The sequence below is a fragment of the Micrasema longulum genome, unplaced genomic scaffold, assembly GCF_059751315.1.
Source record: "Micrasema longulum isolate JH-2025_06_02 unplaced genomic scaffold, ASM5975131v1 h1tg000508l, whole genome shotgun sequence".
Classification (NCBI taxonomy): Eukaryota; Metazoa; Arthropoda; class Insecta; order Trichoptera; family Brachycentridae; genus Micrasema; species Micrasema longulum.
The window spans coordinates 414,114-431,982 of NW_028277705.1; the positions used below are offsets into that span (position 1 = coordinate 414,114).

At 36.1% G+C, this 17,869-nt stretch overlaps 1 protein-coding gene across 1 annotated transcript; it reads right to left on the bottom strand.

The window, feature by feature from the left end:
• Positions 1-927: 927 nt before the first annotated feature.
• LOC148280975 (7SK snRNA methylphosphate capping enzyme-like) lies at positions 928-16,637 on the bottom strand. Its single transcript, XM_088227498.1, has 5 exons — positions 15,190-16,637; positions 9,641-9,831; positions 8,762-9,174; positions 3,804-4,022; positions 928-1,931 (listed from the first exon to the last, which is right to left on the bottom strand). Exons 1-5 carry the CDS (start codon positions 16,317-16,319, stop codon positions 1,056-1,058), a joined length of 2,829 nt encoding a protein of 942 aa, XP_088083624.1. The 5' UTR covers positions 16,320-16,637; the 3' UTR covers positions 928-1,055.
• Between the last annotated feature and the right edge of the window lie 1,232 nt (positions 16,638-17,869).

Below are 17,869 nucleotides of genomic sequence, written 5' to 3' on the forward strand. Positions count from 1 at the left end.
CTTTGAAATTCATAAATTTTTACTTTTTGGACTGTTTGAAAAACCACTCTTCAATTATACCGTAAATATAAAACTTGTTCAGCGAAGAATACAGATAGGCCCGTATAAGCCCGTGCTGGAATAATTCTTAAAAAACTTACTCGGTTACCCAAATAAATTATACATACCAAAATTATCAACAATGTATTTTTTTCTTCTTCAATTAATAATAGTAAATATTAATATTTAACCACTTGCCGACTTTTTATGCATGTTGGTATAGTGAGTGTCCTGACGAAGAGACGGATACGTCCCGAAACCGGTAGACATAAAAAGTCTGTAAGTGGTTAAATACTAATATTTACTAACATTAATTAAAATGTTTGACCACAAAGTTAATGCTTTGAACATAAATGTATAATTTTTTATCATCTAGAATGCGATGTACAATAACAAAAGTATTTTCAGTTATTTAACAATGCTATAGTTTGTTTAAAAAAGGATGTAAATTATAAGTTAACATTGTACGAAAAGCAGAAAAGAAAAGTATCATATACTATTTTAAAAATTAAAATAAATAAGCATTCAACAGAATGTGAGAGTATCGAGAAATTTAACTGGGGGATACAAATACCTCACATTTTATATATCATTTATAAAATCAACACAAAAATAAACTAAAAGCAATGTGGAATATTTGTAAATTACAAATGAAACTGTACAACTACGAGTATGTACATTGAAAAAGAACATTTTCATATATCTTATACTAAAGGTAAAGGTATGCCTTATACTAATATAAAGGTTTCAGTAATACTTCAACCAAATATCACATTTTTTGACGTCAATGTCCAAGGAGTGGCACTACATTTTCTACCAACATTTATTTTATACATTCATATTTGAGATTATTCTTGAAAATTTTATATGAAAAATTAGTTTACCGAAAATAAATTCCACTGGGAAAAATTTCATTCAGAATTCATGCGGGACAATGCAACTTCACTACAAAATGTTGAGAATTGTTGAAATAATTAAAATTTTTCACTTTTTAGACGACTATTAGCGAAAAAAGTTTATTGTTCGGCATCCTGAGGAGGTTCTTTGGGGCTTTGCGAAGGTGGAAATACTTCACGCGCAGGGCTAGTGACGGGGGTGAAGGGCTTGGAGTCGCTGGAGCTGGTGTCAGGCTCCAGGAGCGAGCCAGTGTGCAGCGGCGAGTACAGGCCGGCCGAGCGGCGCGCCACGCTGGGGGAGTACACAGGCTGGCCGCGACCCTCCTCCTGCGGCGAGTGCAGCGACGCGTAAACCTTGCGGCTGGGGCCGGCGTCGCTGGGCGCGTGCGAGGGCGTGAAGGGGTGCGAGTCTCCCGGGGACGGCTCCAGGAAGGGCGAGGCGGGGGAAGGGAGGGTCGCGTACACGCCTCCGCTGTTGATGGTTCCCCCTTCCGAAGCGTGTGCCGGAGTCCCGCCATAATCACTTTGAGGTGAACTCAAACTTGCGTAAACTGTCTTGGGTTGCCCAGAACTAGTGTATGACGGCACATAACTATCGCTGCGAGGATTGTAAAAAGGAGACTCTTCGGTTGTAGTGGTCTCTAGACGGGGAGAGTAGGGGGTAGCTGCCCCATACAGTGGTGTACCTCCCCAAAAGTTGCTACTAGGATTGTAACCGGGACTAAAAGCATTTGCGTACACCTTCTTAGGTTGATTTTCCATGTTCAAATCCGGTTGGTGATGCGAAGATGGAGCGTATGTATCCGACCACTGTACCTTACTGGGAGTGAAGTCCCCCTTGATAAACAAATGTATAGGCCTTCTAAAACCCTTACTCAAATGCTGAGGAACTCCGAGTACGCAACATTTACTAAATCCAACTTCGGGTGAAAGTAAGTACTCGCGGAACTTGTTCGGGAAGAAATCTATACTCATGAAATTTTTGTAGATAGTTTCCTGAAAAAATCAAATAAATGTAAATCAGTATTTACAATGATTATGGTGGTTATGTCACTGATAAATATTTAAAATTCTGCAATTACTCTGACATTAAGTATTTCTTACATAGTTGTTTATCTTGTGGAATTCCATTTTCTTTTCATTTTTAATTTCTTACCTCAACAGGCCAAGAGGCCCAATTGATTATGGTGGTGACACACTTCACAAAACACCCTAGCTTAAGAATACTCAAACTTTTTTATTGTGGTCTCACCGAGAATCGAACCCGGAATCCTCGTACGCATGAGGGCTAAAACGCTTGCCTCATGCAAGCATCTTAGCTACTACAACACAGGGCTGATCTTCAATTTGAAATAAATGAAAAAATAGTTATCAAAAACATATTTATTTTATAATTTATGCTAACAGTAAAGGATTTAACTAGTCAGTTGTAACATCTTAGATAAATTATAAGTTCATAACTGATTGAAAATGTAAATTTAAGGAAATTAAAAAATATTCTCGGGACTCATTTAAAAATTTTGTAACAAAATAATAACTATTGACTCTCATTATTATTAGTCTATCTGTGTGGGCAGAGATATGTAGTAAAAAGGGTCAACACACATCGCAAGAAAATTTTAATGACTTTTCAACTTGTTGTTTTACATTACCATATTTTCTTAACGGCGACAAAATATTAAGAAAGCAACAAAAAAGAATACAATTAGAATAACCAGATGAAAGCTAATATTAGAAGAAATATTAGAAAAAATTAACCTTTTGCATTATTTATGCAAAGCAATGACACCGGTGCCGTGATTATGAATGCTATCTTCATCTGTACATACTGAGGCGGTACACTTAACTTCTGTACTATCTCTATCTGCCTCGGTATGTTCTACCGACTTGTCATCTCGACGTCATATGATCGAATCAAACCAATTAATGATCCCGAAAATTTCGTCCGCGTTCCTTACTTCTTTAAAATTTTTAATAGTTCTCATTTATATTTTAAATAGGCTTCTGTGATAAAAAGTGCCCACTTCAAAGCGATTATAAACTCCAATAAATCACAATTCAAGCAAAAAATGCTCGCTTGAACATAATTTTTATATGACTTTTGACAATTACCAAGACGGTAGCTTAACGGTCGTCTGTATTTATCTACCGAGCGATTACAAAACGGGCTCCTTTAACGTCTCGACACTTACACTCAGGAAGATAGTAAAACAAATGGAAAAAATAACCAAATAAATTTTTTATAGTGGCAACATTATGACACCTAGATGCTCTTATATGTTAATAGGGCATAATCTAGACACATTTTCTGTGCATCTAGGTGTTCATTTTCAAAACTGACGGTTAGGTATGTCGGAATTTAATTAGACTTCAAAATTCACTTATTTCTATCTCATGTTTTAGGCTTTTAATAAAAGTGCCAACCTCAGATTGATTAAAAATTGGAATAAATCATAATTAAAGGAAAAATTCCTTAGTGGAATAAAATTTTCGTCACTTTTAATGCCTAGATATGCGTATCGAGGGGTACTAGACCCGTCAGTATACACCGATGTACTTACATAAAAACTTGAAGGTGGGGGTAGTGTCAGTGGTGTATCTTCGTAATCGCTCGGGAGAATTTATCTTCAACTATGACGTCATAATGAAGCTTTGTCACTTTAGTACGTAAATATGTGTACCGTGACGTATGTTTCCCCTTGTTACATATCAATGTACCTACCTAAAACTTGAAGGTGGGGGTCGGTAGTGTATCTTCATAATCGCTTAAGAGAATAACTATCCGTCATGATGAAGGTATGACGTCGATAGCTTCCCATAATAATATTGCAGTATTGATAAATAGGTTTATTATAACTTGCTACATACCGTTAATTTCTTCTTCTTTTTGTAACTTGCCCAATTTTGTGCTTCTAATATGAGTTTTCCTCCCGGCCTTAATTGAGAAAACATTCTTTTGAAAGCCAATTTCAATCCTGCGTCACCCCAGTTGAGGTGGAACCATTTGGTAACGGAGAGGCACAATATTAAGTCATACTGAGAAGGTTCCGCCATCAAAAGACTTTCATCTTTAAGAATATAGTTTGCCTGAAAACAAACCACAATAAATAATTAGGAACATCGGAAGATGCGAGTATCACACTGAGAATCCCAATCGTAGTAGTGAAAGTGGTGCGCCCCAAATAGCTAGAGGAAAATCTTTAGTAATATTGTGATCTTACTGGGAATAGAACCCAGAACATGTACGTGTGAGAAGGCAATGTCCCAGTACGAGGTAGATATTGAAATGACCAAATAACTTATGACTAAATTCAAGTTTGGAGTTAATTTCATTTTTAATAAATATTTTGTTTTTGTTATTATTGTTCTGTACTTTTAGTGATATGTGCGTTGTAATGTAAAAGCTTTAATCATTCAATGACTTTACAGTTTAAGGAAATTTTTCAATGTCCGAAAAATCAAAGTCCTGCTGGAAAATTCTTAAATAGAATTTTAATAACATCTATATATTATTATTCTAGAAATGATTAATTGCGTCTGTCCTCTCTCTGTACGGGCCCATTTTGCCCGCTGGACGTCCGGTCAACGTGGGCAAACTCAGTCGCAGACCCCCCACCTCACTCAAACCATCCACCTCACCCGACCACCGAGTAGCTGGATTACAAAAGACGCCACGCTACAACGAGGACGACAAAATTGTATTTATGAAATGCCTTTTTTAATATATTTTTTTATGTTTCAAATGGCAGATAAAATATTTATATAAATTCTAACAAAACAGTTTTTTTCTTCAATTAATAAAAAAAATAAAAACAAAAATCTTAGCTTATATATTTTAACATTTCACAGATCGACCGCTAGATGGCAGTAGTAAAAGCAGTTATTTTTATGTTTTTAATTTGTTTTTAAAATAATATCTAGATAAGAGTGATTTACATGCAGTTTCTGGGAATTCGAAAATTCAAAATGTGATTTTTCTCTAGCCTGACTGTTTTGTGCTAGAATTCGGTTTGTCGTGAATTAAAAAAAAAAAAAGAAAAAGTAGCTTGCTGAAAAAACAGAAAAAAGTGAGTATTTGGTTTGTGGTGTAGTTAAAAAAATAAATAAATAATTACAGACAGGCAGAAAAAGAAGCTTTAATCACATTTAATTTTTGTGTCCTCACCAGGAATCGAACCCAGAACCTTCCATGCGTCAAGCGTCTTAACCACTTCACCACGAAGGTTGCCGGGATATTTAATATATTATACATCGACTGGCATACTGAATTCTCAATTAGATCATTTGACGAATCCGTAAACTTTTTTTACAATACTTTTACAAATCTGAGAGATAAATTTGTACCCGCTGTTAAGACTTTGAACAGTTCATATCCTATATGGTACTCCCCCGCGCTAGTAAAAGCAATTAAAGAAAAGGATAAATACTTAAGAAAATATAAGACTTACGGCAATCACTCCAATCTAATAACTTTTAAATTATTACGTGATAGAATCAAACATCTTGAAAAGGATTGTCACGATTCTTACATTGCCTTCGTGGAAAAGTCCATCGAGGACTCACCTAAAAATTTCTGGTCGTATGTGAAGTCCAAATCCAAATCTAACTGTATTCCTAATAGTCTTGTATTAGGTAATATGCGAGTAAACACTGGTATTGAAATTTGCAACGCATTTTCTGAATATTTTCACTCCACTTTTCTAAATCCAGATAGTATCCAATTGAGAAATTCCACTAATCCCTCATCTACCTCGTCTCATGTGTATACCTCAGATATTAATTCCATAGTGATTACCACAGACTATGTAAAAAATCTACTCTTAAAGCTAGATACATCAAAATCAGCTGGACCTGATCACCTTCCCGCATGTTTTCTCATAAATTCTGCTAGTACTATATGTGTACCAATCACTTTGCTATTCAAAAGATCTCTCAAAGAATGCACAATCCCACATATTTGGAAATCCGCTTTTATAACACCAGTCCACAAGAAAGGGCCTAAAACCGATATAGCCAATTATAGACCAATTTCTAAACTGTGTATAGTGTCTAAAGTATTTGAAAGAATAATCTATAACCAACTATATTCCGCCATTAAAAACTCACTGAGTCCATCTCAACATGGCTTTCTAAAAGGGAGATCTACCGTTTCAAATTTAATCTTACTTAATGATTACCTTACTGATTCAATGGACGGTGGTCATCAGGTAGACGTTATTTACACCGATTACAGTAAATGCTTCGACCGAATCGATCACAAATTACTATTAAAAAAATTAACTAAAATCGGTATTAGAGGTGACCTCTTCAGATGGTTTTCATCTTATATAGACAACAGGTCGCAAGCGGTAGTGGTTAATAATTTTATTTCTAGTTGGGTACGGGTCCCCAGCGGGGTGCCTCAAGGGTCTCTTCTGGGACCTTTGCTCTTCATAATTTTTGTCAACGACATTGATAAATGCTTTACCTCTTCGCGTTTGCTTTGTTTTGCTGACGACATGAAAATTTTTGCAACAATCAAGACCCCAGCTGACGTCTTTGATCTGCAGTCAGATCTCGACCGTCTAGAGGATTACTGCAACTCCAACTGCTTGGACCTTAATCCTTCTAAGTGTTCAGTTATTACATTTAGTCGCAAAGTAAAATTTTTACGTACTAACTATGTGCTTAAGGGTCAAAACCTCCAACGCTCATTATGTGTAAAGGATCTAGGTGTCTTCCATGATAGTAAATTACTTTTTGACGCCCATGTTGACAGCATCATAAAAAAGTCATCGCGTGCGCTTGGCTTTGTTATGCGTAGCTCTACGTCGTTCACTATGGCAAAGACATTTAAAATCCTTTACTGTACATTAGTGCGAAGCAACTTAGAATATGCATCACAAATATGGAATCCTATGTACAATGTGCAGATATCACGCATTGAAAATATTCAAAAAAAATTCGTAAAGTTCATGTGTTTCCGGTTGAAACTTGAGTTTAAATCTGACCAGTATATTCATATATGTAAAAAACATCACCTACTGCCTCTGCAAAAACGTCGCGAAATAGCGGATATAATTTATTTACTTAAAATTGCCTCTGGTTCAATTGACTGTCCTGAACTACTTTGCAAACTTTCTATCAATGTTCCTTCCAAAGTTTTAAGAAATAACCCTCTTCTTCACATACCTCTTGTTTCATCTAATTATAGGCAAAATTCGTATTTATGGCGAACTTTTAATAATTTTAATGTAATAAATAAATCATTTAACATAGATTTATTTGAAAATAATCTTAATAACGTGCGGCGTTTGCTTTCGAAATAACTCGTAGTATTTTTTTTCTTTTCTTTTAAATTTACATTTAATTACTATTCATTTTATGTTCGAGAATCTTTTTTAACTTACTGTGATGCTACTTGTGAAAACCTGTAATTGGCTTATTTGTTATTTGTTTTGTTATATAAATATGATATAATTATAGCTGTTGGTTATCCAAATAAATAAAAATAAAATAAAAATAAAAATAAATAACTGTGTGGTTTTGAAGCGTTATTCTGAGATTATTAATACGACAGTTTTTTTTTTTTTAACAAATATTTTTGTGTTCTAAGCGTTATTCTGAATGACCGATTATTCTTTTTTCATTTATTTTTTTAAATAAATATTTGTGTTTTTATGATTTACCCAAACTATTTATTTATTAGAAAATGAGAACCAAGTTGTGGTAGAGCGTGCTGCGATGCTCGGACCTCTGATCCCTGGTCTGCGACACTAGCCACAAGGGGACCACACCCCCGGTTCATTGTTATATTTAGATTGCTCCTAACTCTTAAATTGCTCCGAATTTCCTAGCATGTAACAGTCTGTTGCCTGCTAGTGTAAATAATTTAATAATTTGCAAGATTTATGCCAGTATTCAGAGACGAAACTCACGGTCAGGAACGTACAACCTACTGTCCTCACCTTGAGTTTTTTTACGTATGAATACGGGCACTAAACCCGCATCTCAGATACAATAAAGGAAAGAACAGCATTTGATCAATCACGAGGTTTTAGCTATAAATAAACACGTATGGCATCTCCAGGTTCTGTTTTGAAAAAATAAATTATTGTTGGACTCAAGAAAGTAATGTCACGTCTAATGTATATTTATTTAAACTTTTTTACAGTGTACTTGGCAGATTTATTGCTATATTGCAATTTCTTCCAACTAGCCAAAATAATGACAATTTAGAAAAACATATTTAAAGTAATACAAATCATAAACTGTGGAAAATGGGCGCGGAAAAGGGGTTGTAGAGAGAGCAATAAATCAAGTTTTGTTTTTGGTTTAACCACCATGAAACGGACGGTTTCGGTATGTGCTTGTAATTCACGACCTGAGTTCCTACAGCCCTTTGTTTTGCTGTAAACTATAGCTAACTTCGTGATTGATAATCCTAAAATGATTTTTGTACATATGGGTGGCTTTACAGCTGTGGCGCGCCTTATTACTCGGAGGACATATCAGACGTTCCTTAACACATAATAAAGGTGCATTTAATTAATCACATACATATTTATATTAGATTAGACATAAATACATATTTATTTTAGAATGTCAAAAGGTGTCCTGTAACTATGTAATTCAAACACTCATATTTTTATGGCAATTTTTTTTATGCATCCCCATTGAACAAAATTTTAAATTTTCTTGTCATGAAATTTAATAAACTGGTTTAGTTTTGCTATCATGAAAACTGTAAGAATATGCACCAAGGTGAATGAATTTCAATAATAAGTTCTGTAATCTTACAGTTTTCTTTTGTATTTTAAATGATATAATAAAAAAATAACCATTACCTGCTTGAAGACAATGTTTTGTGGAAAAGCGCATTTCTGGCCTTCCAATGGATATCCGGCGACGTAAGCTGGCCCATAGAGTATTGGACAGGAAATAGGAAAGTGACACTTGGGCACATCTTGACTATGACGATGATGTGACCTCCTATTACGCTTGAACTTCTTGTTCCTGTGAGAGAGGTTGTTCAAGTTGCTTTTAGTGATGAGCTGACTACTGGAAGGTTCTGTTAGCTCCATATCAATTCGCTGTTCAGTTTCCGTTTCAATTTCCATCTTAACTTGGGTTTCTTCAGTTTTGGGGAATGATTCATCAGACAATGGAGTCTCTGAAATTGCAGGAATTTCTTCTTTCGGAGGCGTGTTGCCCGGAGGAGGAACTAAAATGTATTCTTTGACATTTTTTCTTGCCCGAGCTGGAACAATAAATAAATAGATTTATTTGAGAGTGCCAAAGAAGAAAATTTGATTTAAAAAAGCTTTTTTTTTTCAATATTGGGGCAGTTAAAAAAAATGTTAGTACTCGAATTACAGTGTATCTTGTTAGTACTCGAATTACAGTGTATCTTGTTAGTACTCGAATTACAGTGTATCTTGTTAGTACTCGAATTACAGTGTATCTTGTTAGTACTCGAATTACAGTGTATCTTGTTAGTACTCTTATTACAGTGTATCTTGTTAGTACTCGAATTACAGTGTATCTTGATCGATTTTACACGAAGACAAGAAGACATGCAAGTCCAGGTACAGTGAAATATTGTTCTTATCGACCTAATTAAAATCTTGCCTCAGTCAGGTATTGAACCTAAGACCTCATGTTGAATGCGCTAACGACTACACCACAATATTTTTTTACAAAGAAATAAATAATTTTGTACTCACCAATGAGGTTTTTATCAATGTCTATTCCAGTAACAGACTTAGCGCCTAAATCCTTCGCTACTGCTAGTGAAATATGCCCCACATTACAACCAATATCCAGTACATCTTTATTATTGAAAAGATGTCTGTTCAATCCAAACACCTTGAGTCGAATGTCAATCATAGCATCTAGATTCCTGTAGCCATAGTATCTGAAAATATTACAATTTAAGATAGTTAAACACCATGATTTATACAAAAATAATGTGCCTAAATTATTTTTTTTTTAAAAACTTGAACTTTTACAGTCCACTTTTCCTCTGATTTTAATAAAATATTTAAAAACATATATTTTGAAAAAGAATCTCATTCCATTAGCGACAGTCAATCAGGGACTCTTATGGGCTTTAAAAAATACAGAAAGTCATCAAAAAGCCAAAGAGTCAACCGCATATTCATTCCTAGTTGCCTCCTCACCTGTCTAATGTGTCGAAACAAGAATAAATTTTTTGTTTCATAAAATACAGTTAATTTATTTGTTTATAAAGATTTCTCAAGTAAGTCAAGACATAAATATTATATCTGTACCTCAGAGGCAGACGGATGCAAATCCAGAATTCGATGAAATGACATTTCGATTTTCGTATCTAGTTTATGATTATGTCCATTGGTTTTGAAGAAATGTCAGTCTTATAATGAAAGTATTAAGATACTGAAAATACAAATGAATACTATACATTATTAGGAATCACTTAAAGAAAGTAGATTCTCTAGGCTTTGGTTGAACATTTGAAGTTTGGATTTGCATCCGTCTGCCTCTGAGGTACAGATATTATTAGATACAATAATAACAAACAATATGCTACATGATCTAAATTCATATGTAATGGTGCCGAAACAGATTCAATACATACAAAAGTTATATAAAGTACCTTGTACTGAACAATAAATATTCACAAAGATCAGCAGATGGAAGAATTTCGGATGGAAGAAGAGAGCGCCCTTGAGGTGATTTTCACAAAAATGGCGCTATAAAAATTATCCAAATATACATATAAAGTGGCCACTTAAACCAGCCAATGCCTAGATTTCTGTAAAATGTTCTTCGTGTCTGTTGTAAAATATTAATCAGTCGGTATATCATGCGAGTTTATTTCATTTGATGATTAAGATGCATATTATAACAATTTTATCTAGGTCATTTATAACAATAACAATAATGATGAAGTACGGGCCGTTATTATATTCTATAATAGCCCCTCCATTATATTTCAAATACTTATTAAATAATCCCCCGACATCATCATCATCATTCCATGTCCGCTCCCTAGATGAAGCGTAAGGTGTCTCTGTCAGATGCCAGCTCCTGTGCGTTCTCCCAAGTCAGGTTCGTGTCCCATAGTTCTGCCATCAACTGCCGACAAACAGTCAGCGGTAGATGTCCGGAACGTCGAGAACCTGATGCCTTGTAAAGTAGGCAAGCGTGGTTAAGGCTCTCAGGAGGCACCTGCAGTACGTCCATTCTCTTATTACTTCATTCCGCACAAAGTCAAACCACCGCACACCCAAGATTCTTCTGAGACACTTATTCTCAAAACTCAGTATTTTGCTGTTTTGGGCCTATAGGGCCTATTGGTTCCTATAGAGGAGAATAGGTGTTATGCAGGCGTTATATAGGCAGCATTTGGTTTTCACTGAGTATTTATATATCCGATCTCCAGACAGCCTTCATACTGTTGAATGTGGAACCTGCTATTCCTAGCCACACTCCCAGTTCTTTTTGAAAGCTATAACATATACAGGTAAATGTCGTTTTGCACCGATTTGATTTATGCCGATTCACAATTACACCAGCTTGGGATTCCCTGGTTCGGCCGACACGAGACGTCAGTAGGCGCCGCGATTTTAATAGCAGACACACTTTTACAGATTGTTTTATTATATTACCGTGTACGCGAGCAGCCTATTGTGTGTGAAATTGTTTTCGAGTTAGTTTTCGTTTTGTTTTTAAGAAAAATAAAAAGGTATGATTATATTTTTTATTTTATTATTATTAAAATTAAAAGAATATTCAAATATTTGTAGTTTCATTATGGGAGACAATAGTGATTCAGAACCCAAACATTGTGCGAAAAAAGCACAAAAAACGATATACCTACAATAGGTATACGTTTCTAAAAATTGTTACAATAACAATAACAAAAATGGACATAATTAAACGCATTGAAGACGGCCAAACCTGACCTTTTGTCTGCAGAGCTCTAAATTTACCCCCGTCCACTGTGACAACAATTATGAAAAACGCTGAGAAAATAAAACATTTCGCTCAACAACGGCTGTAAGTGTAAAGCACGTAACTTGTAACGGCTGTAGCCGGAGCAAAAATATAGAGAAAATGGAAAAAATGATAGAATCGTGGGTTGATGACACCAATCAAAAAATATTCCTGTAACACAAGCAGTCATATGCTAAAAGGCAAAGTTGATTTTTTCTGATTTGAAGGCGCAAGAAAACACTGACGAAACTTTCTTGGCAAGCACTGGGTGGTTTCCGAGATTCAAATCTCGAACCAATATCCGCTGCACTAAACTAAGTGGCGAAGCAGCGAGCGCTGATGTGGCAGCAGCGGCAGCTTACCCTCAAAAGTTTCAAGAAATTGTGGAACAAGGCAACTACCCTGCAGATCTCATCTTCAATTTGGATGAAACCGGCCTCTATTGGGAGAAGTTGCCATCGAGAACGTTTATTTCATGTGAAGAACGTAGCGCTCCTGGATTTAAAGCGGCCAAGGATAGACTGACTGTTCTCTTGGGATGAAATGTTTCTGGTTTCTTAAAATTAAAGCCAATGGTAGTGTACCATTCCCAGAATCCACAGCAAGAAAGGAAGCAACAATCAAATCAAATGTTTGAGAATTTAATTTAGTACTGACGAACTGGTGAGTTAGTATTTATTATAAAAAAAATCATTATTTATATCAAGAGATTATTATTTATTTTATAAACGATTTAAACTGTATTTATTAAATACATTTATAATTACTTTTTAATATATATAGGATATGTATTAATTAAACATGTTAAATTGTTCTTAGAATTTTGACACGGAACCTAACCTTATATGTTCCATTATATTTGTGTTCATTTTACGCCGATGTCTCTCAGAACGGAACCCCGCCGTAAAACGATGTTTACCGGCACTCCCAGGGCTGGTATTCCAAACGAAATTATAGCGCGGTATAGCGCGTTTTTACGTACTAAATACGCATTATAGCGCGCTGTAAACGCGTTCGGAATACCAGCCCAGGTATTGGAAACTCTTTCCATGACTTGGTTTGACAGAGTCAGGGGGTTTCGGGCACCGAGGCATGAAGTGTTACACAGTACCTATTTAGGCTATCTACAGTGGACTGAAAACCCCTGACTGAGTCGTCAATTAAAACCGCATCATCGGCATACTCTAGGTCGCAGAGTTTTTGGGAGGAGGAGACGAATATTCCTCAATCTAGTGGAATCGACTTCCTTAGGACGAAGTCCATTAGGATAATAAAAAAGAATGGTGCAAGGACGCAACCTTGATGAACTCCAGTGGTGACCTCGAACCAATCTGTGACAACATTGTTGATTCTGATTTGGCATTGGCCACTTGAGTGGAAGGCTTTGATAAGTTCGACCAGTTATTTAAGCACCCCATAAGATTCTAGTATTTTCCAGAGTGTAGGTCTGTGCGGAATATCAAATGCTTTTTTGTAATCTATGAAGCACATAGCCAAGGAACTATTTAGTTCTTTGTTCTCCTGTAGAATACAGCGTATGTTATGGATAAGATGCGCGCTCGACCTACCAGGTAGGAAACCTGCCTGTTTATCCCTCAATACTCGCATAATGGGTCCTCGAACTCTTTGCAGTATTATAGATGCAAGTACTTTTCCAGGTACACTCAGTAGCGTGATGCCACGATAGTTTTCACAGTTTAATGGATCACCCTTCTTGTGCAATGCGATGATCTCCCTGTTTACCCAGTCTTTCAAGCACCTCTCTTGTTCCCCCTGACACTTCATCATAATTTTCCTATCCCCACCCAGTGGTGCATAAAGCACTGCTGTTATTCCAATTGCAGTGTATCTAGATCATTTTCATCATCGTCTTACGGTTCAGGTGCCAATCCATGGGTGTCAGTGGTGTATAACCACCTTTTAAACCAATATTTCACATCCACCCGGCTGGGTGGAACCCAGGACCTCAAGCGTCATAGATGAACGCACCAACCACTACACTATGAGGCACACTTTACAAAATGAATGACTAGAATCTGATACGAACATCGAATGTTAAGGATCTGGGCGTTAGATTTGCGACCACGCTGACATTTCATGAACACATAGAGACAATTAGTGGCAATGCATTGAAGATGTTAGGATTTGTTCTGCGTACTGCCAGGGTTTTTGAAAATACCCACGTACTGAGAACTCTTTACAACTCCTTGGTGTGAAGTAGACTTGAGAGTGGCTCGATGATTTGGGGGCCACATGAACTGAAGTACTCTCTTATGATAGAGAAAATCCAAAAGAAGTTTCCGAGATATCTCTACATGAGAGAGTGCAGGTATTATCTTTGGCTCTACCCGACCGAGTTTCTCCAGGGTATGTTTGACATTTTTATCGATTGTTGCGCGGTATGATCGATAATTCTGAGATTATGATGATCATTGGTTTGTATGTTCCTGATAATTACCTAAGACAGCGTCAGCATAGATTGTTTCATATTCCGATATACAGGACCAACCTGCCAATGGTTATGCCTGTTGGAAGGGCTACCGCTATGCTGAACAACATTGCTCTGGATATTGATTTGTTCGATGTATCCGAAGGGGTTTTTCGGAGCAGGATTCTCCGACTACTTTGGCATGAGTCTGTTTCATGTATTTTTTATAATATGTACCTATTGAATGTATGTTTGTAATGTATATGTTATATTTAAAGAAATGAATGGTATTGAATTGTCTCCATTCAATTTCCTTTTTCAATATTTTTACCTGAAAGTAGTCGTATATTCATAAACACTCACCCAGAGTTCGGATTCTATATCACTCACAGAACTGAGTTCTTCATCCGCCCAGATGCAGAACAGATTGATACCGTACTTAGTAGGGTAGTTAATTCATGTTAATTTTCAGAAACCCCATAAGTCATTATCTAAATGCCATAAGGTTAGAAACACTTTAGAAAAAAGATCTCTTGTCCAAATTTTTGATAAAACAATAATGCTCATTCTTTTTCTGTGAATTTGTAATAAAAAAGTACACATTCGTACAGCAAAAAAGTCAGTAAATAGTTTTATTTGTAGACCCCTTCAAAATAGTTCTGTTGACTTATGGGGTTTCTGAATATTGCGATTCAAAAATAAATAACTCGCTTGGGAGGAAACCCAGCCTGTCTACAAACATTTGGACATACTCAAAGCATTGTCGAATTTAATGTTATTTTTTCAAATGGCACTGATTGAGGTTTTGTATTTTGAATACAAAAATTAATTGCATGTCTTAAGAAATAATAATTTCAAGTAAATTACCTATCATAGTTTCCAAACTGGTATCTGGCATCCTGTTCCCTAAATTTAGGCACTGGAGCCGGTCCTGGAGGTATCCTGTCATTAACGGAGTTAACTCTGGAAAGGGAATTGCGCTGTTTCCCCTGGTGAGCCCCACGAGCCCCCCCGCGCAGTGCTCCCCGGCTCGGATGCACGCGCATCCAGGCCCCCGGCTGCGGAATCACCGGACTAACTATCTTGTCCAGGAAGTCCATCCGCCTCGGCTTCTTACTGTCCTTGGCTTTGCAGGAACCCTCCGACTCGCTGAGCGTGCGCTTATGCCCCCGGATGTGGGACAGGTCAAGTTTCAGGTCCTTAGGCGCGCTGCTAGTGGAAGGTTCCGGCGCAGATGCTAAAGGTTCTTCCACCGGGGGTTCGATCGGGGCGGAAGATTCTTCCTTCACTGGGGAAGCGTGAGTGGGGCTGCCGATGGGAACATTAGTACTCTCCTGAGAACGGCGCTTGGATTTGCAGCGCTTCCTCGCTCTGCGTGGTTTCTTGGTTTCCAATCGCTTTTCGTATTCGGCATTATCCAAAGGATTCAGCAAGTTGAGTGGATCTCTTATATCGGGGGGGAAAATTACTTCAATCTTGGCTTTGTGTCGAGGAGGGGTAGGCAACGGCGAAGACTTCGGAGTAACCGCATTCATTGCTCTATTGATGTCTTCATCTTGAAGACTGTTCAGATTTAAAGGGTCCGAAATATTTCCTCCGAGTAAAAATTTAGTGGGCGGAATAAATGTTTCCTTTCGTCTTTTATAAGGAAGGAAAAATTTCGATCCGGCGGGAAAACTGAGTCTCTTCCTGCCAGCTCTAAATTTGAAATTTAAATGAAAAGGACGTCTGCTCAAATTGTTTTCTGAAGAATCCTGGGAAGCAGAACCCTTCTGTTTCTGCTTGGGAAAACGATTTTTCCAATTTTGTTTAGACTTTTTAGTCTTTTTCACGTTTCCTTTGGAATCATTTGACTGATTTTGCTCCACCGGAGGCTCGATTGTGTTTAAAACTTCTGTTTGAATTTCCGTATTAGAGGATTCCTCCTGTTTGCACATAGGATTTTCATTATCACAAATAATTTCGTTAACTACCATGTCGGATTTTTGCCCCTCCATTGTGAGAAAAGTAAAAAATAATATAAATTAAACTAAATCAAGCATTGACAATATATAAATCCGCATTATTAAAAACCAAGTTCAAATTGCGCGCCGCGCAAGCGTACAATACACGCACCTCACTATAACAACACAACTCTATCTTGACGTTAATTTGCATCAATAGATAAATAACAAACGAACACCATCAAATAACTTTAAAAACATGTATAATTAAACTTATATTAGGGATTTTTATGAAAAAAAACGATAATTATCCATTTTTATGAATAAATCGTGAAATATACGTAGCACAAAGAACGCACCGCCTTCGAGAACAAAGTTCATAGACAAATCATAATGGAAAATTCAACATATTTAACATAGAAATAATAGAGCACTAACAAGTTCTACAATATAGATATCGTTTTACACGGACCAAGAAAAATAATCTTATGTGTAAAAATATATAATAGAATTTCATTTTTTCCCTAATTCGAATGTATTTTAGATAGAATTAGACTAATATATAAGTATTTTGAAAAAATGCATTTAACTTACGGTTAATATGAGTGAATTAGTTTATTTTTGTTTCTCATATACAGATATTTCAGTAAAAAGTTGATACGAGCTATACTTACCTGTTTAAATATTCATGCATTAAAATCTTTTGCCCCCGTAAAATAAGCAGGTATTTTGGTTTTAGATTATAAAATCAACATTTGTTTGTATTAGGAAAAAACGCGGTGATATTTTAAAATATTTCAATACAAATTTAAATATAACTTTCCAATACGTTATATTGTTTTCTCTAATCTGATTTTTCTCTGGAGGTTTCTCAGCAATAATGCATTTAAATATAACCTTTTAGTTCATGCCAGCCAATTCTCAAAAGAACCCCATTTTAATTACCGCCTTTACAAATGAAATAAATCCCCATTTACCAGAGCCGTTACTAGGTATCCACAAATATTATGTCCATTGTTAATGTCAATTACGACCTCGGGTTAAATTTAAATGACTGAGCTGTGAATTACCCGGAATTCCAAAACCCTTTCAATTGAAAATAATAACTTTAAAAATAAATATTGACCCATGTTTTCCTCTGGGGAAAAACATAACCTTTTTAATAATAATTCGCAAACCGATGGCCATTAAAATAATATTTGTATATTAAACACTTATTTAAAAATTACAAAATAAAACGCATAATTAATTCCTCTGTGATACAAACAAACCTTTCTTCTTCAAATTTCATACATCTTCATTTGTACGCTCGCCGATTATTCCAACTTGCCACATATTAACTTAAAACTCTAATTAACTTTTGCACCATCATTTTCTAATCCGCGCCCGTGGTACATAAGGCACTGCACCAGTGAGCCAATCGCAACGTATCAGCGATTATTTTATAATATGTATGAAGGTATTTTACATCCACCTTGCCGGGAATCGAACCCAGGACCTCAAGTATGGTAGGCAAACGCACCAACCACTACACTAGGAGGCGAATCATTTCCAATTTTTTTAATTAATGATTCCTTTCTAATCTTCAATAATATAAATTAGTT

Coding starts and splice junctions, on each gene's coding strand:
- LOC148280975 (XM_088227498.1), bottom strand. CDS start 16,319: ATGGAGGGGCAAAAATCCGACATGGTAGTTAACGAAATTATTTGTGAT. Junction 4,023..8,761: donor AAAACATTGTCTTCAAGCAG/GTAATGGTTATT, acceptor GTTTGTTTTCAG/GCAAACTATATTCTTAAAGA. Junction 1,932..3,803: donor AAAAGAAGAAGAAATTAACG/GTATGTAGCAAG, acceptor TGATTTTTTCAG/GAAACTATCTACAAAAATTT.